Genomic DNA, 24,403 nt, shown 5'->3' with positions numbered 1-24,403 from the left:
CCTATCTGTTACCATTATGGTGAGGTAGAGTGGAAGAAAATCAGACCTTGAAAGGAGATAGAATAGGAAGATTTGTGAGAAGCAACTACAATTTTAAACATACTGTAACTTAATCACTTTGTCAAATGAAACATATAGACCTGTAATGAACCATAAGCTCAGATTTTAGCTGAACTAATTCTTTTTTAAGATTAGGATTCACCAGATATAGATAGATAGATAGAGAGAGAGAGAGAGAGAGAGAGAGAGAGAGAGAGAGAGAGAGAGAGAATCTATATTCCAGATTTCCTAATAGAAGCCCATAAACAATAGAAGTTATGTTAATTTAGTGCTTAGACTGGTTGGTCACATTTCTTTTTAATGAAGTCTATAATCCTGACATCAGTATTTCACAATGTTTATTTCCCCTTATGAGCTTTATGTTCACTTGGGGCAAGATTTGAAGGTGGAAATTTTCATAATGTGTAGTTCATTAATTCATTGTATGTTCATAGTTAAACCAATAAACCTAAAATCAATAATGCTCAGTTTTTAATATCTAAATTAGTATTTTCACATTGCCCTTTTAATGTCCTAGAATAGATTTGTTAAGAGTTTTGTGTGTTTTTTACTTGCTACTTTTTAAAGTTTGCTACTAAACTGAGAAACCCAGATCCTGTTATTAATCTTAGATAAAATGTAGATACATGAAACAATAAGGATAATGATAGTGCCTTTAATAATGATAGGCAGCTTGGAATAAAAGTAGAGACCTTACCTCGGAATCTGGAAGATGTGAGTTGTATTCCTACTGTGAAAGTATACCTGCCGTGGCACCCTGAGAAATTCACCTAATCTCAGTGTCTCAAGCAGCTCTCTGAAACACTGCAAAGAAGATACTGGTCTGCATTAAGAAAGGTAGTCCCTCACTTCCTACACTGATGAAAAAACTGGTCTCATCCAAAGAAAAACCCAGAAGTACCATATTGGGACTAGATTAGTACTTTAGCTCTGCAGATGATGAAGATGAAGATTAGTAAAATGATTTGTTCTGTGAAGTTAAGATTCAGTCAAAGGACCGCACCTGAGGACATAGAGGGCCACATGTGGCCTTGAGGCCCTGGTTTTCCCACCCCGGAGGGTGAAAACACAGGTCTGACTTATTCTGCTCCCATAAATTGGGTAGAATAGATTAATAAAAACAACTAATTTATTTTTCCCCAGTCCCCACCTTCCTCTCTCACCAATAGCCAGATTTTTGCTTATCATAAGGTTAACATTTCTCCTTCAGCTTTCTTTGAAAGTCAGGTCAGCTGAGTTTTTATAGGGAGTACTTCCTGGGTTCCACTTTTGGGGTGAGCCACATGGGATATCCATCTGGCCCTAGAAGGTCAGATATCCACCCCTCTGGCACAAAAATCTGCACTACAGATAAAAATAGCTTGAGTTCACTCTCAGCTTGGATTTAGACACAGAAGAAGTTGAAAAAGTGAGAAAGGGACTGCTTGCTTTCTGTGGTTTTCAATGATCAGTTCTCATGCTTGCTGTCTTCTGCACTTTTCCATATGAGCAAACACACACACACACACACACACACACACACACACACACACACACACACACCACAGTGAGTTAACGTTTTCAGATTTGATGCTGGAAGTCATTTGTCTTTGTTCCTACCCTATTTTTCTCCCCATTCTTTTTAGACTTAAATGAATGCGGTCTCAAGCCCCGGCGCTGCAAGGATCGTTGCATGAATACTTTTGGCAGCTACAAGTGCTACTGTCTAAATGGGTACATGCCTATGTTGGATGGATCTTGTTCAAGTATGTCAATATTCCCTCTCCCCTCCCTCCCCCCCTTTGGGAAGTGCTCTTTTTTTTAATGGTACTTTAGATGCTTTGTGAGAGCCTCCTCATTCTATCTCAAAAGGGACTTGCGTATTTCGATTTTCTTGTTTAATACATATGTCATGTAACCCTGGACAAGTGACTTAAACTCTTAGCATCCCAGGCCACTTCACTAGAAATCACAGAGCAAACATTAATCTGCTTTAATAAAGGGAGCTCCCTACATTGATAAAAACGTAGGTTTAGCCACCCAAAATAAAATAAAATAAAAATCTTACAAATGTTACTTTGAATGGGATCAATACTTTGAAACTTTGAATGTTTCCTCTAACATTTGGGTTTTTTTGTCTGAATGCTAAATGCAGCCCTGAAACCTTTACTGAGCCTGGGTCTGCACCATTCCAAACAACTGACACGGCTGTTTATTTTCACTGAATTGACTGTGTAGATTAAAAACAAACACGACTAAAGACATAAAAAGTGGAGTCCTTATCCCAAATCCCAGTTGCTTCCTTGAGTCAGACCCTTAAAGCAAAAGTACGGTATATCCCCTCAGGACTCTAAGGGTAGTCCTGAGGGATTGTCTTTCTAATGCCAAGGACCCAAGTCCCTTTCCGATGTGTTTTCCTCAGTGCTAATCTCTAATTATAACAACTATCTCCCTTATATCACTAATATATCCGAGTGAATATTACTCCAGTGTCTTTTAACTTTTTAATGTCTATTAGCTTTCCCAAAGCGATATTTGTTGAGAAGATGTTACAGGATCAGAAATCACAAACTATCTCCCCTCCCACTTGGGAGGCACACTCACTTCAGTTTCTGGGGAGTATAATAACAACTTTAAAGTAGTTGCTACAAGGCGTTCACCCCTCCAAATTCACTTCTGAATGAATCATAGCCAATGGAGGAGTCACTATTGCTTCTTCTAGATTGCCTTCCACCCTCGGCTGTGCTGGGTGAAATGAATGACTAGGAGCTTAACTCCCCACTTAACTCAGTTGTCCAGAAAATCTGGTGTGGACTTAAACTTTTGGACCTCTGGTGACTGACTCTCACAAAGTTAATGCTCACTTCAGTACTTCATCTTAAAACAGGAAAGAAGAAATAGAGACAAAGAACAGAGGTCCATATTTTCAGGTTTCATGTCAGCCCAAGTAGAGAGGGTCCAGCACTTCTCTCCACCCATAAATTTTCGGTAGATCTTTCTCACTTGAACTAGCCAGGCAGGAAAGAGTGGGAGAGAGACATATTTTGTCTCATTAGTGTCTTTTAAATATACTCCCAGTTTGGGGTCAGGTGGACTGAAAAGGTATAGAATATTCTGAAGCCCATGTAAGCATTGCATCAAACTACATATACTTGTAAAGGTTGACTTCAGCCTTTGTTACACAATTAGACAGTGGTTTTGGCATGGTGTAGAGGTAACATGAGGTTTTCTTGGAATGAATGACTGTCTGAGGATAGTGATCCTAGAATGAGACTAGGCAGATCACTGGAGAAACTCTCAGGAGCATTTACTTCTATACCTTACTGGAAAAGTGAATCAGATAACTAAGATAATAGCCTGGGGAAAGATAGAAAAGTAAGCCTGTGTTGTCCAGATAACTGGTTCTATGCATTCTCCTTTTGGCATGGCCCATGGAGATCTGTTCTGCAAGTCCTTTAGATGAAAAACCATCTTTTATTTCTCCAGAGTCCCCAAGGACCCACCTCAATTGGAGTGGGATCCATTTTCTTCTCCTACCTTATGTGAATAAGTCTCTGTTTCCTTGTAGGCATCCTGTCCTGCTCCATGGCGAATTGTCAGTATGGCTGTGATGTGATGAAAGGTGATGTGCGCTGCCGTTGTCCTTCACCAGGTTTACAGCTGGGACCAGATGGAAGGACCTGTGTGGGTGAGTGTGAAAATGGAACTGAGGCAACAAGTGCTGATAAGGAGTGAACGGTACATGTGATAGAATGCAGAGCAGAGGGGAGTTTACCTATACTTGTATGACTGTATTCTAACTAGGTAGAGAAAAAGAGAAAATCATGGCTTAAATCTATAGCAACCCATATGCATAAAGAGCTACAGAATTCAGCAAGTTTATTAAGCATCTGCTATGTACAGAAAAATGTACTTTGTATATCTGCAAGTACTTATGGAGTTCATGGTTTCAACGTGGGCATCTTCAGCCTCAGAGTATAAGTGTCCATCACCCTAACTCAGTGGTTAAACTCATTTTTAAAAATATTTATAAATCACTATAAATCACAGAGCAGCTTACCTGGAAGAACAGTTAGGTGGCTTGGGCTTGGAGTCAAAAGACTGAGTTCAAATCTCTCCTCAGACACTCACTAGCTTTGTGACCCTGGGTAAGTTGCTTAACCCTATCTGCTTCAATTCTTCCACTGTAAAATAAGTTGGAAAGAGAAATGGCAAACCACTCCAGTATTTTTGCCAAGAAAACCCCACTGGGGTCATGGACATGGCTGAAATGACTGAATAGCAACAGCACAATGCTTGGCACATATCATGGGTACTTAATAAATGCTTATTCCCTAGACAAGCACTTCAGGTTAACTGACTTGCCCAGGTCTGTCAGTTCATCAATAAGCATTTATTAAGTCCCTACTATGTGCTAGGCACTGTACTAATCACTCAGGATACAAAGAAGTTCCCATTCTCTCCCCCTCACCTGGTGTCAGAGGAAAGATTTGAACTCTGCTTTTCTTGAGGTTCATCACTCTATCCACTACTTTGAACTTCCTCTATGTGCCTTGTGTGTTTCTACATACTTATTATACTTAATAAATGAGTGAATGAATGGCATAGCCTTAAACTAAATCTTGTCAGCATACTCATTGGAAGACTTTTTTTTAATATAAGACTTACTATTTCAACTATGGACAGTTCAGATCTTTTAAAAATAATGACTCATCTTAGATCTTTTACCTCATCACTATGGATACTCCCTCTACCAATCCAAAAAGCCTTGGGATAGACAGTTTCATAAGTAACTGTGGCCAAAAAATTCATTATCTAGTGGTCAGTCTTCAAGGGATGAACCTGCTGAAATATAGCCAGACTGGTGCCTCAAAAGATGCATAGTCGAACCTCCAGCCTCAACAAACAGCTTTTCTCACCTTGGAAGTCTCTAAGGCTCATGTTCCCCTGGCAAAGCCTTCAGAAATGCCCAGGGTCACCTTCCACACTCAGCTGAAGCATTAGAACAGGACTTCAGGAGAGGATATATATTCTGAATTAAGCAATTTCAGTCCTTGCTATTTATAAAATAATATTGCTTGTATTTCTAGATGTGGACGAATGTGCAACTGGGAGAGTATCATGCCCCAGATTTAGGCATTGTGTGAACACCTTTGGAAGCTACATCTGCAAGTGCCATAAAGGTTTTGACCTCATGTATATTGGAGGCAGATACCAGTGTCATGGTAATGAAATTCATATCCTTGTGTTACTTGTTATACAAGGTCATATGAACAATTATGTACGTATACATACACATATATTCACTTGTGTAGCATCATTTTTTCTCAGTGATCTTTTTGGGTAGTTTTACTATGTAAAATTTCAAGTATACACAGATAATCTTTTAACTTTTCTCACTTATCACTTCACTAAATAGATTTATTGTCTTTTTCTGCCCTAGATATAGATGAATGCTCTCTTGGTCAGCACCAGTGCAGCAGCTTTGCCCGATGTTACAATGTACATGGGTCATACAAGTGTAAATGCAGGGATGGCTACCGGGGAGATGGAATAAATTGCATATGTAAGTCATACTTATCTTTTTGTCCTGAGTTCCAACAACAAATAAAACACAGAAACAATCTACTCAATAGATAAAAAACAAAGTCGTTTATCTAAGAATCTAAATTTCAGTGTGGGACAGCTAGGTGATGCAATGGATAGAGTGTCAGGCTTGGGGTCAGGAAGGCTCATCTTCCTGAATTCAAATCTGACCTTAGACATGTACTAGCTGTGTGACCCTGGGCAAGTCACTTAACCTTGTTTGCCTCAGTTTTCTCCTCCATAAAATGAACTAGAGAAGAAAATAGCAAACCTCTCCAGTATCTTTGCCAAGAAAATTCCAAAAGGTCTCACAAAAAATCAGTTACAACTAAACAACAACAACTAAATTTTAAATCTACACACAGCTAACAACAATATTGTTCTGAGTTTCACAAGAACTAAAGTTACCCAATATTTTTTATAAATAATAAAAGGTGTAATATTGCATCCAAGATTAAAAAGCATCTGAGCTTGCCTGACTACATTATTTCGGCTACAGATCCTTAGCTGGTGAGTTAGGGAGGTGAATTCCGTGACAAGTGAAGACTATAAATTACATTAACATTTAATTTCAGAAATATCCAGTGTCATTGGCATTTAGAATCTGCTGAAGGAGACCTGGATGTGTAGCACGGTGGTACGCTTGTGCTCAAGTTTTAATTCCCAGGCTTTCTCATTTGTATAGCATTCAACATATAATACATATCTATATCTATATCTATCTATCTGTCTATCTATCTATATCTCTATATATGTATATATATATATATGAGAGAGAGAGAGAGAGAGAGAGAGAAATGGTTCATTAAAACCAGCACATCAACCAAATTAACATTCTGTCTACTGTTTCACACTCATAGTCCCCCATCTCCACAAAGGGACAGAGGTATATTTCTCTATCCTTTCTTTTGGGCCAAATCTTATGATCATAACTTCATAACATTTAGTTTCCATTTTATTTTTCTTGTTTTTCCATTTATCTCTGTTTCTGTTTCTCTATTTCTGTCCCTCCATCTTTCTCTGTCCCTGCCTGTCTCCTATTAGGCAGCATATGACTATATAAATAATATTCAGATATAAAAGTCCCATAAAGCAGTTCAACATATACCTGAAGTTTACCTGCTCACCATATTTTTTGAAAGACGGCTGGACTTCAATATGAAATATTTAAATGTGGACTGTAAGCCAAACTTAAGTTTTTTAATTTACAAAAATTACTTGTTTTACATTCATAGAAAACAAGTATGGAAATAATTAACATTTTTCAGGAAGCACAGTAGATTAATGTCTTGTGTTATTTTTCATTCTGGAGAGAGAAATAATTGCATGTTAATTTTATTTTTTTCATTTTTGCTCTTTCAGATATTCCAAAGGTTATAACTGAATCTTCAGAATCCATTCATATATCAAAGGGTAATAGTACTTTCTCAAAAGGCAATGGAGGGCATATTAATACAATTCCTGATACTGCAAGTACAAGCTGGCCTCTAAGGACACCACACATTCCCATTATTCATACTGAGAGACCTACCCCAAAGCCAACAACACAACCTCCACCAACCACAACTGAACTTACTACTGTCCAGACAACACCACCACCATCAACGGCAGTGACAACACAAAGAGCACAGCCCAAGCCATCGATAATGACACCTTCATTTTCAACCAAAATACCAATTGAAAGTACGTCTCCGAGAGGAATGACGGTTGACAACAGAATACCAACAGATACTCAGAAACCCAGAGGAGACGTGTTCAGTAAGTAACATTAATAGTGTTCTGTTTCTTAGCTTCTTTAGATATTAACTAAAAATTGAACTCATAAAGAGAATTAATTGTGCAACAAAGTCAATCACAGTTACTGGTAATTAAATGCTGTAAGAGCCTTACAAATAGCAATTTACTGGTTTTTCTTTTTGTCTATATATAGAAAATAAAAGTGCTTAGGGCCTTAGAGATTATCCACCAACCACCCAGTGCACAAAACAGAGAACCTACTGCGTTCCTAACTTTGACATTAAGTCTCAGATCAAACACTTCCAGTAACCAGGAGCTAAGTTTCTTATAAAACAGCCCATTAGAACCAATAGCTCTAATTGTCAGAACACTGTAAATTTTAAATTAAAACCAGCTTTTATATATGTGTGTGTATATATACATATGTGTGTATGTTTACTGTATATATATGTAAATATATGTACATATATATATAGTCAACTTCATTGTTTTTATTTATTGCTCTGTTGAGGGAAATGAAGTGTCATTTAAGGTGTTTGAAGGCTAATATTTTTATAATTATTCCAGTATTCTTTAATAAGCAATGCATATCTGATCAGCACAAACTGCTTGAAATAATTACTTGACAATCCCTTACTGAATATTCCCCAAGCAAATAATATGTATTTTTAAAATTTTATTGACAATTTTTTTAAACCTTTCCCTCTATGTCTCTACTCTCCCTTCCCAGATAGCCATCCCTTGTAATAAAGCATAAAAAGTAGAGGGGGGAATAGTTCAGCAATGCTACCAGATATATGAAAAATGACATTGCTTTTCCCATGAATTGAAATATTCTTTTGCCAATAAGACTACAACTCTTTATTTTATCATTTTTGCACTTTCATCCTGGTAACTGCATCGAATTTACACTAAAAAGAAATTACTCATAGTCACAGAAGGCTCAGACTAAGTTCTCCATTTATAATCCACTACCTCTCAAAAGAAGCAAGAGGAGCTATCTTCTTCTATTAATTCCTATTAAATCGGCCATTAAAATTTCACAGCCATTCATTTCTGACTTTTTTGTTGTGGTTTGTTCTTTTTCCGTTGATGTTGGTGTAGTCATGTGTTCCTAGTTTTGCTTACTTCACTTTGTATCAGTCCATTTATCTTCCTATGGTTCTCTGTATTCATCATCTTCACCATTTCTTATATCACCACCATGCAATGTGTCATGTTTTATTTAGCCCTTGCTCTTTTAATGACATCCACTTTGTTTGATAATTTTGTTCATTTCTTTGTCATTAGCTTCTTCGAGGTGACTAGCAGTGCAGTATCTAAGTCCCAAAGTATATTTCTGCCTTCACATGTTCCAAATTTCTTTCCCAAGTAATTGAACCCAATTCATAGCTCTAACGACAGTGCATTAGTGTGCCCATTTTTTTTTTTACAACCCCTCTAACATTGACTTCCCATTTTTTGCATTTTTGCTCTTTGTGAGATGAAACTTCAGAGTTCTTTTGATTTACCTTTCTCATATTAGTAGCAATTTGGAGCATTTTTCATATGGTTATTAATAGTTTGCCATTCTGAGAACTAAACAAATGTAATTTTTTATTAAATCATTAATGGTGGCTTTGGTGAAGGACCAGAGCCTCTACTTTATGTCTCTATTTTCATAGTCTGAGCCTTCTGTGACTATGAATAATTTTTTTTTCAGTGTAAATTCTATGAAGTTACCAGGATGACCATGCATAAAATAAGTCTTATTGGCAAAAGAATATTTCAATTTATAGGAAAAGTTTTCTCATAGCCGAAGTTAGAGCATGAAACTGAATTCTGGAGGCAGCTAAAGAATCCCCACTTCAAATTATACAGTTGCAGATGTTCAAAAGCAAGATAAGTGAAAAAAAACCAACCTAGTGTAGCCAAAAGGCATATGTTATATTTATATTAAAGCATTTTTTTTTTCAACTTTCCTTAGAACATTAGCAGAGACAATGTGTTGACCAACTAATGTTATTCGAGCTGGGTACACTCCTGTCCCTGGTTTAGGTCTAGCACTTAGTTTTCTAAACCCAGAGGAGGAGATGTGTGCTTACTGTCTAGATAACACATTTTCCTACTGGACTACTTCTTTGATAATTTCATTCAGGGTGGCTCTTGGAAAGGTTTTAAGATAAAGAATGGTCAAAGATCGATCAATACATAATAGTTAATCAGATTTTTCGCAAGTGACTGAGAACATATGATAACTTATTCTGAAATCCATGTTTTTATTGAGCAACAGAAATTACATTCTTCTAAAAGGCTACCATTTATTTTTCTACATTGTTTCACCAACTTTTTCCTTCTCTTTCCCTCCCTCCCCCTTCTCTCTCTCTCTCTCTCTCTCTCTCTCTCTCTCTCTCTCTCTCTCTCTCTCTCTCTTGCTCTCTCGCTCTGTCTTTCTGTCTCTCCTCTTGTGTCTTTCTTTTCCTACCTTTGTATTCCCTCTTTCCTCATAATTACCTTATGACTCTCTTTTTTTCTTTACTCCTCTCTCATTATCCAAATTTTGGAACCAAAGGACATTGCTTTTTACCTTTGTTGAATAAAATTTCATATCTCCTATCCTTAACTTTTAAAAAGGCAGGGGTGAGCACATGGTATTTCTCTTTTAAAAATAGAACAAAAGGAAATAAATTTTTGTTTTACCTGTTATATGACCCTCAAATTTTGCCACTTAGTGTCCATCAGTAGGAAGAAAAATATGGTATTGTGTATATTTTTATAATAGATATGCCCACTAGCAAAGTCTTCATGAACATGAGATCTTTCCATATCAATAGGTCTTTTTACATTGTGGTGTTCAGTAGTTTCCATTCTCAGCCATGTCCTTACAAAATTAGATGTGTGCAGAAGCTTACAAAGAATTTGGAATTCCACTGATGTCAGATAAGAAACTACCCTGTAATAATTACTTCCAGAAAACAAATAAACTCTGTATCATCACTGTTCTCCACTGCAGCACCTCCCCTCCCTCCCCCAGTCTTTTCCCCAGTCACTTGGAAAGACACAAAGATGTAGTTGGACTGTCAGTGAAATTTGCCATGAAAAAGTGGGGTGCACCAAGTTTTGATGGGTTTTGAAATATTCATTATGAAGAGGAAATGTAATCTGAAAGTATTGCCCCGCAAAGTCATTGATCTCTCTGGTCCTCTGCCAAGTTTAGTGTATGCCATAAATAATATGACTTCTTCATGTCTTTAGCTCCTCATTTCATATTGAGTATCATAGGCAGAGAGGTACATATATGCAAGCACATAGATGGATGAATGCATATATATATGAACTGATAGGTGAATACATACATATATGCATAGCTGGGTAGATAAATTTATTGATAGAGCAAGCATTTATTAAATGTTTATTATATAACAGGTACCATAGTACTACAACATAGATGGTAATTAGGGTAAGTGTATATAAGACATCAATTCTGCTTAATTTCAGGAGTATGTAACATACTCATACATATGTTTTATGTATGTAACATTCAAACATATATTTCTTAGTATGTAACATATTCAAAACAGAATTCTTTTTTTTCTTCAAGGCAGATGAAAAACTGCTTTCTGTAGAACCATAAAATATTCAAGGGTTTTTCTTCCCAATTCTTTCTACCCCAGGGGCCTTAGAGATTGCCTAGACCAACCTCCCCTCCCCCAGACCAGGAAAGAGAGGTGACGTGACTTGCCTCCAGTCCTTAGTTGTTTAGTGGCAGGATCAGCCCTCCTGACTACAGGAATGTTAAAGTGAGGCTGCTTGTGGGTATTGGAGGTTTCCTTGGACTCTTCCAGATATTGCATGCATGCACGCGTGACATTGCATTCCTCCAGTCTAAAGTGAGGGGGAAGGGAATGCAAAGGTCAGCCTTGGGTTTTCTAAATAATATGGGGATTTTGAAGATTGCAAAGATATCTGGGGATGAATTGAAAGGATAAAAAGATAATTACTGAACTAAAACAGTTCAGAAACTGCAGAGGGGAGAAGGGAAGTCTATTATCTAAACTAATTTTCTTCAAAAAATGAGATTTAAGAATTTGCCTGGAAATGATTTAACCTTTAAGAAGTGTTCTTTCCTCATTTTTTTTTTCCTGGAGCATATTGTCTGACTTTCTTCTTTCTCAGAATCTCTCCCTTCCTTGTACTATACAATGGAAGAAATAAACAAGTGATGAAGAAGCATTTATCAAGCATGTGTCAGGCACTTTGCTAAGAGTTGAGGATAAAGATACAAAAGTGAGTGGCAGGAGAGGGGACTTACTTATATGATATGAGAATTGGAAAGACTCTGCCATAGAAGGCCTGAAATTCTTATTAGAGTCGCTGATGGGTCAAACCAAAAAGATTGGATGAAGAAGATTTCAGCTAAGTATAACTTATTCTAGAGTGGTCGATTAATAAAATTCCATTCTTTAGAGTTGTCCTGTTATTAGTAACAACAATAACAATAGTTAGCATTCGTATAATACTTTGTATTTTCAAAGCACTTTCCATCTATGATTCCATTTGATTCTTATAACAACCCTGTAAGGTAGGCGCTATTTTATCCCCACTTTACAGATGAGAACACTGAGACCAAGAGAGGATAAGGGACTTGTCCAGGGTTACACAGCTAGTATTTGAGGTAGAATTCAAACTCAGGCTTTGGGATTTCAAGTCAAACACTCTATGCACTGTACAACCGAGCTCCTACTGTTATTAACACAGTCCCATGCATTAGATCACCAGATTGGCTGTTCAGATATTGGTAAACCAAGTTAAAGGAGAGGTAAATTTGGGAGATAGGGACAGATGTAAGAGGTCTTGAGGGAAAATAATAATAAATGGGTAGATGTGAGTATTCCCAAATAGGCATGATGGAAAGGAAAAGAAATGGGGCCTGAAGATGAATTTTACTGGCTCACAGTTGGTCCTGGCTCTCAATATGTGACAGAGGCAAGATAGTATTGTGGATAAAGAGCTGACTTTGAGGTCACAAAGACCTGCTTTGGTTGCATACTGGTTGTTAAATAATTGGTAAACTGCTTAACCTTTCAGTGTTCTAGGTAGTTCTCTAAGATCATAGAGAGGATGCCAACCTGCATTGGTAAAGGGGAGGATTCTTTATCGAGGAGTTTTCTATACCAATAAAGTCGCATTGGTGACTTCAATTTTATCCTATTTTAGTTCAATTTTTATCCTTATTCTTATCCTGAATGTGTCAGAACAGATGATTTTAGGGAAAAGAAATCTTCATTAAAAGGATTAAAAAGCTTTATTACTAATACTTTCAATAATCTATAAACTAAAGGGCTAAGACTACATTTTTAAAAAATCTCATAGAAAGTGGCCCTTAATTATTTTCTAATCACCCTTAAGATTGCTTCATGAGTTGACAAATTGCAGGTAGGTCAACTAGTTTGTTGATGTTCAGTCATTTTAAATCGTGGCTGACTCTTCCTGATGCCATTTGGGGTTTCTTGAAGAAGACTCCATGTCCCCATCTACTGCACCACCTCGCTGTCCAATCAGCTAATAGGGGTAAATATTCTTATTGACTAAAAAAGTGAGTTCATACACAAAATAATCACAATTTGGTAGTAGATTGTAATGTATGAGACTGCTGGAGGATTACTCAGTTTCAGACTGGGTCTGAAATCCTCTCTTCTAACCTTTCATACTTTGGTGTGTATCTATAACAGCCACTAAAAATAATTGTTAGTCAATTAGCACTTATTGAATAGGGAAAGGGGAGCATGGCTTTCACTTGCCTGTTCAGTGGAGAATGGACTGTATTGGGGTAAATTTTGAGAGAGGGACACCAACCAACAGATTATTGCAGTAGTTCAGATATGGGGTTATGAGAGCCTGTACCAATGTTATCACAGTATCAAAAGAGAGGAGGGGAGCATGTGAGAGATATTATAAAGATAACTTTGGCAACTGATTGGATATGGGGCATAAGAGACAGAAAACAAGTATGATACCTACATTGCAAGGATGGTTGACTGGGAGGACGGGGGGATAATCAACAGTAAGAAGAAAGTTAAAAGATGGGAGAGTTTGAGGGAAAAGATAATGAATCTAGTTTTGGACATGTTGAATTTAAGATTACTATGGTTTATCTATTCAAGATGTCCAGCAGACAGTGGGAAGTCAGGAGAGAAGTAGGATTGGACAGATAAATCTGAGAATCATCTGCATACAGAAGTGAATCTGTGGGAACTGTTAAGATCACCAGGTAAAATATCATAGAGGGAAAAGAGAAGAGGGCTTTGAAGCACATCCATGGTTAGCAGGCATAACCTAGACAAAGATCTAGTAAAGGAGAAGAAGGAGCATTTAGGTAGCTAGGAAGAGAGCTAGGAAAGAGCAGTATCACAAAAACCTAGAAAGAAATCATATCAAGAAATGTAAAAGGCTTCATGGAGGTTAAGAAGGATGAGAATTAAAGTCCATTAGATTTGGTAATTAAGAGATCAATTGGGAACTTTGGAGAGATCAGTGCAGATCACTGCAGCCAGAGTGTAGAGAGTTAAGAAGAAATTGAATGGAAAGGGTGTAGGAATGTACTAGTGAACATAGAACATAGAAATGCAATATATATTTTGATGTTTGAGTTCTGAGATTCTGATTGTCAGGATCAAAACGCTCATCATCTGAACAGATTATTGACCAGATTATCACAGAGTGTGAGAAAAATAGATGGAAAGATTAAAGTTTCCCGCAGGAGGGAGACATATCTTTTATTAATGTAGATAGAAGTACTCTGAAAGGCCCTGAAGAAAGGTATTTTTCTGTTCATTTCCCTTTCTATAAATTGTACAGGGCATGTGACTAGAGTGGCAATGATGTCCTTAGTCATGAAAATATTAAAGTCTATATTCTGTATGATGTGGTGATGAGTAAAAAGATTGTTTCTGCTGAGGGGTGAAAAGGTCCCCAAACTAGTTTCCTTCCTAGTAAATAGCCTAGCCTCAAGGAGTTCCTAGATGTGTCTGCCATCTCTCTGAAGATTAAATGTCTTTCAGTATTTTGAAGGAGGGAGTTATCACTGTGTACAGGGCAACATTGGATGATGGGATTTTAAAAAATTTTCAAGGTTTAGATTTATTTTTTAATTGAATCTTGTGGTCTTAGGCAAAGAAAAGTGGCTCATCACAAAAATGAACAAATTGAATTGTGTGTAAATATAACAAAGCAAGAAATTTTAAGTGCTTTCTGAAAGTTTATTTCTGTATCCTTTAAAAATTCCTGTTGTTTGTAAAATTTATTTGTAAATTTGTTGTGTGTAAAATCTATACAGAGCTTTGAACACCTTTCATATCGTCATATGAATAACATCACGTTTCATCCATATATTTAATTGTATTTATTTGAAACACATAAAATCGAAAGTTATAGTTTTGGTCTCTTTTTAAAGACATAACTTTACCAGCTATCTTGTCTTGTAGTCTTTGGTTGTGTTCATGAAATTATTGGCTTACATAAATCAAGGTTCTTTATTGTGTAAGTTTTGTATAAACAGAGAGAATGATTAGAAACAGTCAGCAAATGAATGTTTTAATTATCACTAGAATTTCTTTTTGTATATTCAGAGACACTGTGGAGGTATGTGTGTGCGATGTAATATTCCTCAGGTACTCTTAGGGATAAACACACCAAGTTCCTACTTTTTAGTCTGATCCTAAGTATTTGTCACATAAAGCCCCTTTTCTCTAAATGTATTGAAAAGAAGTCTAATAGACATGATCAAAAAATTGCCCGTAGAAAATTACTTAAAATGCAAGTTCTCTCTTGCTGATTAATCAGTTAATTAGCTCCTAGCCCCCACCCTAGCAAAACTGAGGAAAACTTCATTTTCCATAAGCTAGATCACTTCTCAGTTTCAAACCATGAGCTAGTAGTCTTAGACAAATAACAGTGTTACTGACCATGGAACTTATTAGTAGGAACAGATAACGTAAAGACATAGATAATTTTTGAACAGTATATCAGCTGTGGGAAAAATCATAGGTAGAGCCAGCTCTATTTTACTCAGTTCTGTTCAGAAATGTCAGTTAACTCTTCCTTCTTCCTCAGATGTAACAATTAATTGAATTCACCTCAGGGTGGCTGTTAAAATTCTCTTCATTCCCTTCAGGGATTTTCCTTGGGATGTCTTCTCCACAGTATAAGAGAATAATTCAGCTTATTCCTTATCAGGAGGGGAAGATCAGTTACTCTGTGGAATGTGGCAATTAAATTCAATTCTCTCAGAGCATCAACACTGACTCTCAAAAGATAAACTCTCCAACTCCACCCCAGACTTGTTCTCAGTGGAAGTTAACTGTCACAGTCTCTTCAGGAATGGAGTTTGGTTAAGCCATTCTCAGTGCTTCACACTGATTCAGTTAACCATCCATACTCAAGATAATCTTTGTAAGGTCATAGTAACAGTTGAAGGACAAACAATTAGCTGGCCTTAATCATTGAAGAGGTGTTGCCTCAGTCAAAGTGAGAACTTGGAAAGACCTTTACTTGAAAAGGCCAAGGTCTCCCACTGCATCTGGGACCATCTCCAGTCATCCTGATCTACCTATGTCTGGACCCAGATAGCTCCTGAGGAGAAGGTGAGGCTGGTGGCCTTGCACAGCCCTCCCTCACTTAAATGTAATTCACTTGATTGGTATCACTTCCCTGATGTCTTGGTCCTCTTTGAGAATGAAAGACAAAGAAAAATGACAACATGTAAAATCTCTATAAATAAAAGGGGCTATTTGAACTAGAGTTACATATACAAAATATGAAATATAGAAATAAAAATTATAAAAATAAAATTATGGAATCTCAGGAATTGGAAGGTATCCCAGAGTTAAATTAATCCAATCACCAGCCTGAGCAAAGAGTTTCTCTTTAGTGTGTTCAACTAGTTATTCTGCCTGATGATTTCCTGTGATTGAGAACTCTCTACCTACCAAAATTCTATTGCACTTTCTATTGTACTCTAATTGTTGGGCACCAAAATCTACCTCTCTTTAACTTCCCCCCTTTTTGGTACCCACTTCTGCCAAGCTGAACAAATCCCTAGCATCTCTTCTATATGGGCGCATTTCAAACATTTGAAGAAATAATTGTAATTCCCATAAGTTTTCTCTTCTTCTGGATAAACATCCTTAGTTTCTTTGGTGATTCTTATATCCTTCGTTTTTAGTCCCCTCATTTTCTTGGTCTCTCTCAGAAGAGATGCTATTTGTAAAGTACTTACAGCAGTGCCTACTACCTAGTAAGTGTTTAATAAACACATTCCTATTCCCTTCCCCCTCTAGACTAATCCATGTTGTCTGTGGTCTTTTTAAATTGTTCTGCCTATAATTGAACATGCTACTTCACATGAGGTAGGACCAGGACAGGAAACAGCAGCGTTATCACCTATTTCTTTCTGGTGAAGGTGACTAATTTCCTTAATAAAACAATGACAGTAAGTTTCCTTACTGTGTAAATAACATACAAGGTAATAGCAACTTTCATTCATTCAGCACTATTAAGTACTAGCTGTGTGCACAGAGCACTGTAGTAGATGCTATAAGAGATTTTAAAAAATTACGTAAGACATAGCCAGAAGTGTGCTGAAAAACTGGCTCTTGAGTGAGAGAGGAAGATGTATGCAGTTCACACTTAAAGTTTTAAGTTTAATCTGCATTATTTATATTTTATCCATCACTTTTTTTAGGTCTAGACAATTAACAAAGTGATAAGCCAAGCCTTGATTTGTAGCCATTTCTGAGGTGTAAATGCTTACACCAAAAATCTAACAACTTGGCCCAGAAACTGCTCCTCAGAGCAAGAATGAACCAGCAGTGATAGGGAAATCACTCTACCTTTTTCACATAAAAAGAGCAGTTGGAAGTTACTTCCGCTTATTTCTTCAAGGTCACAATCTGAAGGGATACCTAGCCAAGAAGCTTAAATTCTGTGATAATTGAGAGTGATAGCCCTACACATTTGCTGGACGATCTATATTCCAATCAGTAAGTTTTACCTTAATGTAGCCCTGACGCACACTCTGGAGTGGTGCCCAGAGTCAAGTTCAGGCATATACCCAGCTTTAGAATGGGGTATAAAAAGCCAAGTGTCCAAACATTTTTTGGATGTCTAAAAATGCTATAATGGCAGTGTTTTATGGTGAACAGAAATGTGGAGTCACATTACTGCCCTGTGTAGGGTTCCAACAGGAGTCAAGGTCAGAGCTTACCACTATACCTGCTTCTCCTGGTTCCTTCCTTCTGCAGATGCCTTAGGCATTCTTCTGCATTCTGAATTCTCCTATATCTGATCTTCATAAGTCTTCAAGATTGTTGAAAGCCTCTATTTACAATCCAATCTATTAGTCTCCACCATGTTCTCTATTTTCCAATTGAATGGTATTTATGTTCTGCTTTTCTACACCTTCCACAATTACTTTTTATTTATCTATCTGCATAGATGTGTTTTTCCCCTCCTTCTGAAGATACCTTCTTGGTCTATATAACCAGTGGGTGTTGCCAGTTTTTTGAAAAGTAGGATAGTACTGAGATTGTGCCATAGCCTGGTCAATAAGGTTAGTGTTCAGTCAGATCAGAATGGCTCTGAGATATTTGCTCCTTCTTTTCTTTACGAGGGGTCCCACACCTACACACCAATATTTGTTTCGGGTTTAAGAAACTTAGCCTCCATTTCCCACTCCAAAGGTATCTCCTTTCTCCCCATCTAGGGATGGGGAACCTGTGACCTTGAGGCCACATGTGACCCTGTAGGTCCTCAAGTGTGACCCTTTGATTGAATCCAAACTTCACAGAACAAATCCCCTTAATAAAAGAATTTGTTCTGTAAAATGTGGACTCAGCCAAAAGAGTGCACTCTAGGACCATGAAGGCCATATGTGGCCTTGAGGCCGCGAGTTCCCCACCCCAGACCCTAGACCCAGTGCCATCTACTTGTTCCATCTCTTCTACTGCTACCTTGGGACTAGGAGGGCTCTTGTGTCCTGTTTCAGCTTGTTTTTCCTATGCTCCATCTTCCTCTGAAGAAGCTGGATTGGGTTATGCAAATTAGCCTAGAGTACCTGGGAGAAAGTATGGGAAGTAGGGAAGGGATGCAGAACCTGCTAGTTCACAGCCCAGATACCTGCGTCACTCAAACCATGACGAGCAAGTCGTCCTTATACAGTTAATATAGAAAATCTTCCCATTATCCATTCTTAAGCAGTTTCTCTTCCCTTTTGTAATAGAATTCCTTTTGTATTATATGTATTGCTAGCTCTCTAAATTTCATGTTCTTTGTTTCATTAATTCCCTAGCAACGTAGTTAATAATTAACTGGACAGATGCTGATATGCAAGGTTGATTTGTTTTTGTTTTGCTTTTTTAGATTAAAAATGCTTTTTAAAATGTTATGCTTGCTAGCATTTACTGCTATAACTTTAAGATAAACCATTTCTGTGTTATTGCTGATTAAATCTCTCCTTATGAAGCACAGAATTCTCATCTCTAAACCACTCACTCTAGGTAGGAGAAATTGAGCAGCAAGGTAACAGTTATCTGATATTGATCAATAGTGCCTTGAATATTGCAAATTACATATGTATTTGGACTTTCTATTAGGTAGAATTCTGATATTTGTACTTTGAAAATCCATGTCTAAACGATGCATTTGCTTATGTATTTTTTTACCTTATATACTCCCCATTTAGAATAAAAGCACGAATACATGTTTCATCCATATAAGTTCATATTTTTGCCTATATTTTTCCTGCTTTGAAACTATCACTGCAGGTCATAGCTTTTGGCCACAGAAGCCAAAATAGAGTCCTAGTTTCTGGTGACTTGCAGTTGTGGTAGATGTTAAACTCTAGCAACCATATTTTGAAATTAAAATCATCAGAGAAAAACTGGAAAGAAAGACAGGAGAATATCTAGTACCATCCCCTTCCTTCAGGTTGGTCCACTAAGATAGTATTTTATCCCCATTATGTAAATGTGATCTTCACTCTCACTTATGGGATCACAAATCCACAGGAATATATGAATGAACTTTATCCAAGGTCACTTAGCTGTTAAATGGTAAAGTACAGACCCAACCTTGATAGTATACACGCTTCCTTCTCACAAGTCTACAATGGAAGATAATCAGTACAGGTAAATATGTTTGTTTGCTTTTTTTTACCCTAGAAGTCATAAAGATTGCTGAGGGGCAGATCCTGGATTATCCTCAACAACAGCTAGATAAATTGCATAATTTCTCCCTCTTTTTTGTTTTTTATTTCTTGGAACAAAAATATCTTACAAAAAAAGGGATTTGGATTATTCTGGGAGCAACCATTTGAAATAGAGTCATCTATCCCATTCTGCTAATGTACGAAATATAATTATACATACACATAGCTAGAATACATACATACATACATACATACATACATACATATATACACATATTATCTCCAATATATGTGTTATCTTAGAGAAAGTATGGTGCAGTGAATAGAGAACTGGCCTGGGAACAGGGATACCTGACTTCACTCCTCCACTCCACACATACTGTAGCTGTGTGATCCTGAGCAAGTAACCCCCTTAGTACCCCCAGGCAACTCCTAAAACTATAAATAGCAAAGAAAGTGTCAGGTTGCATTGGTAGAGGGAGTTTTTCACAGGAAGGTCCCCACACTCATGAAATCCCAGGACTAGCTTTTTTTAAGTATCTAAGCTATGTATGTCTTTTGTATATAATCTTTATATAAATATGTAACCTATAATGATAAACTGAATAGTAAAATGTTCCATGATTGTGTAAATACTGTAAATCCTTATTAATTCAGATTGTCCTAATATGGAGTTTATATTAATTCAGGAAGAAGCTTGACTAAAGTTTAGCTTGTCAAGTGCAAATTAACAGTGTAAACAAGACAGTAGGGAATTGTTTAAAATACTTGAAGGTACTTTCTAAATTTAGAAGAACCCATTTATACAGTGTCCCAGAAATCTCAGGGCAGCTTTAAACTTTAATAGCTTCCTTAGAACTTCTGGGACACCCTTTATATAATTAGTATGCTAATGATAAATAATACAGCCATGTGACTTTAGTATTGGGGAGCTGGAAGGGATCATCAAAATTGCGAGTATCAAAATTCCCCTAAGGAACTCTATTACACTCAAGTTCAAGTTCAAGTTCTTGCCCATGTCTATAAGTGATGGAACTACCATTCCTTAATCCAGGCTAATTCAGACTGTCCTTATACCCATTGTGAGGAAAGTGCGACCATTTTCAAGGAGGGAAAACGATGTCTTAAGCATTAGAGAAAAGAGTTACATTTTGCTTGTCTATGGAATCTTCATTCCACTATGTAAAAAACCTCCCTTGAATATGCCTTTCATCCCACAGTGTGCTTGTGTGTAATTCCTTCAAGCTGTTATATTTCACACCATTAAATAGTAAGCATCCTCTCACGATCCAAATTTATTTAAATGTTAAAAAACTAACTAGAGATATGTCTTCACAAAGCCTCATTTGGGAGAGGGAGGAGAAAGGGAGAAGTTATAGACAACATCTAAACTGGAGTTTCTTATAGGAAATTGCTTATATATAGAAATGGCTTCTTTGGCTGCCCTTCATTTCATATGCATCATGACAGAGGACTGAGAACCTCTAACATTTGCCTCTGAGCCTGTTATGCTCTTTTATTTTCAGTTTATGCAGATAGATTGCTGTCAAAAGTAATAGAGTATTATGTAGTTACAGGCACAATAACTAACAGTTATAGAAGGCTTTAAGATTTGCAAAGTCTTCTGTGTATGTCATCTGATTTGAAGCCTGCACCAACTCTGGGAGGCTATTTTACAAATGGTTGACACAACTGGGAAATGTCCGAGACAGGATTTGAACTCAGAGTCTCCTAACGCAAAGTCCTTTCCACCGCCCCACACATTCACATATAACAACAAAATACCTTTATTTTGTATTCTGATAATGTTGAATTGAACAAGAAAAATATTTTAACTCTTTGTGTATGCTACTCAACACCTTGGAGGGTGGGAATGGGGAATAGGGCTCTTGTCCTCACCCTCTCATGCTAAAAGGGGTACCATCTCTGCCCACTCATACAGAGCAGGTTCAGTTTTGGTTGAGTCCAACCCCTAAAAAGAGATTTCAACTTCTTTTTAAATTCATATTCCTTGACTTTTTAATGCCTCTACCTTGCAACTCTAGAGAAAATTACTCAAAGCTTAAGTCTATCTTACATGACCCTTCAGGCCTATCTCCATAGGGATGGAACTCCTCCTCCTTGTGTTTATGTATATCTGTGTGTATGTGCACACAGATATATATATACATACATACATATATGTGTGTATGTGTATCTATGTGTGTGTTTAGGGACTAAATGTACAATTTCTTTGTGAGCTTCCAGGTAAGGAAACCTCCATCTACCAATGCAGATTGGTACCTTTTCTGCAACTTATAGGCATAAGTAGAGTGGCTAGGTGGTATAGTGTATAGAGTACTAGGCCTAGAGTCAAAAAGTCTCATCTTCTGGAATTCAAATCTGGCTGCAGACATTTACTAGCAGTGTGACCCTTGCCTCAGTTTCCTCATCTGTAAAATGAGCTGGAGAAGAAAATGGCAAACCACTCCAGCGTCTTTGCCAAGAAGACCCCAAATGGGGTCATGGAGAGTCAAACACAATTGGAAACTGACTGAATAACAACCACAAAGAGGCATAACTTTAAGCTAGGTCTTCCTAGCATCAAGATCAGCTTTCTATCTACTAGAGTAATCAATGACTTTAGTCATTGTTCTTTCCTGATTCTTCCTGTGCTCCCACTCCTATCCCCAACCCATATCACAATCTCTGGTGGGATCCATGAAGTAGTAGAAAAGATTCTAACAGAAACAAAGATAAAAAAAGAGACCAAATCAGGCCATGTACACACAGAGGACACCTATGTTGAAGATGATACAGTTTGGAGGAAATTTGGATGCATGAAAGAGAGGAAAGGATGTAAAAGGCTTGAGGGGAAAAAATGGATTTTATTATTACCACCCCAAAGGCAACCCAGAACTATCAATAACCAATGACCCACTTTTCTATTTCTATAAAATCATCATGAGAACAATCTATGGTAGCATGAACAGTATCCAAAGTGAACGTATGAAATGTTATTGGGAAGATACCTGCAAATATTCTACAACAAACTATGCATCTGCAGATACAAGATGAAATGAATAGTGTACAGCATAGAAGATCCAACTGTGGTAACTGACTGTTGAAAAAGTATTTCATTTAGTAGAGTAAAACATCAACTTCAACGTCCTCTTCCAACAAGTTGTCTCCCATCCATATGTTAAAATCATACGAGATTCCTTGAAATAATGTAGACAGTCAGCTTTGAGTCAAGAAGAACTGTTTTAATAACTCCCTCTGACACAGTGTGAATTTGAGAAAGCCACTTAATTTCTCAGTGCCCTGAATGACTAAGACTGTAGGTTGGAGGGATGTTGCTGATTTTTTCAGGTGTTGCCACAGTTGGACCCTCCTCTAGATTTCTAGTCCTTGACACCAAGGAATTGACAATTCCCAATCAAATCCTCTAGAAAGGTTTTGACCAAACTATCCACAAAAGAAAAGCCAAGGAGATGAAAGATGCCCAGTGTCTGGACAATCCACAGAGAATATATTGTATCAGGTGTATTATCTATTTATGTATGCATATTTGTGTATGTGTGTATGTATGCATGTGTATATTATCTTGGACAGATACTGTGGAGGGACATAGAACTGGGCCCAAAATTGAATAGGAGAAAGAGAGTGGGATAAGTAGCCTTTGAGTAGCATGTGATGCTTTTCAAATTTCCCCCTACAACAAAGGTCTATCTTTTTATTTTCATTTCTATTCATCCAGTAATATTGGACGACTGTAAGTCATAGAAAACCATGATCTCTGAAGAGTTCAAGTTGTAGGGTAACCCAAAAGCAGTAGAGAGGGGCACTTGGTGGGTATGAGTAGACTTCAACATATTACCAATGAAGGAGAATGTGTAGGAGAAATAGTATAAAGGATATAATCGGAAAGACATATAGGGGCATGTTCTTGTTTTTCTTTTGGTCCATCATGTCACACTCTTCATGGCCCCATTTGATATTGTCTTGGCAAAGATACTGGAGTGGTTTGATATTTCCTTTTCCAGATGAGGAAACTGAGGCAAACAGAGCTAACTGACTTTTCCCAGGTCACACAGCTAATACATGTCTGAGGTTAGATTTGAACTCAATAAGATGTCTTCCTGACTCTCAGCCTGGCACTCTATCCACTGCACCACCTAGCTGTCCCATATGGGAGGGGAAGGGCATATGAGGAGATAATTCAGTCATGTAGTGGAGGTGAGGAATAATACCGACAGCCATTTTTCTCCTTTTGTGTTTTTGGAATGGTAAGAGATCAAGAAGATCTATGGCACATTGGGTAGACTCCAAGTGGAGTACTTATTAGAGGTCATAGACATGAGTCAGGTAGGATAATAAGGAGGGGATGGGTTTTGATCTATACCTTCCACAGAGTGCTCACATTAATGAGATGATGAGTACTAAATTAAGGATGAAATATCATGTGCAATAGTCAAGAATGATCAATAAATCGATGTATCATGTTATCAATGTAAAAACACATATTTGTATTGTCAAAATTAATTATTTCAAGTACAATAAGATATCCTGCTTTAAATCAAGTTAAGAGTTGTAGTACAAAAAGGAAAATAAATTTTGATTTAACAAATATATTTTCATTTTATTGTCTTGAATTTCACAAGAAGTGTTACGATTTAGTCATTTTTTCCCATTGTTCTGGAATCAGCAAACAATATGAAGTCTTAAAAGGATTTTTGTCCTTCACAATAAAAGTATAAGACTAATTAATGGCTTTGCTAATTGTTCTTCCCTGAACATTAGCTTTGTCTGGCCATAGTCATCGGATAGATAATGGTTATCCTCATTAACCTAGTTAATAGACTGTCCTTATTAGTT

General features: G+C 37.2%; 1 protein-coding gene across 4 annotated transcripts in view; it reads left to right on the top strand.

Annotated features, from left to right (window-relative positions):
- Nucleotides 1–24,403, top strand: part of NPNT (nephronectin) — a 110,995-nt gene that overhangs the window by 70,119 nt on the left and 16,473 nt on the right. For all 4 annotated transcript variants that reach the window (XM_072622418.1, XM_072622419.1, XM_072622420.1 and 1 more), the window contains 5 exons: nt 1,686–1,805; nt 3,608–3,727; nt 5,130–5,264; nt 5,483–5,605; nt 6,988–7,383. In XM_072622418.1, coding sequence (XP_072478519.1) covers nt 1,686–1,805; nt 3,608–3,727; nt 5,130–5,264; nt 5,483–5,605; nt 6,988–7,383 — 894 coding nt within the window. The remainder of the gene's footprint in view (nt 1–1,685; nt 1,806–3,607; nt 3,728–5,129; nt 5,265–5,482; nt 5,606–6,987; nt 7,384–24,403) is intronic.

Source organism: Notamacropus eugenii, chromosome 7, assembly GCF_028372415.1.
Source record: "Notamacropus eugenii isolate mMacEug1 chromosome 7, mMacEug1.pri_v2, whole genome shotgun sequence".
Taxonomy (NCBI): domain Eukaryota; kingdom Metazoa; phylum Chordata; class Mammalia; order Diprotodontia; family Macropodidae; genus Notamacropus; species Notamacropus eugenii.
Note: the sequence above shows the minus strand (reverse complement) of the source record. Positions and strands in the feature narration are given on the sequence as shown.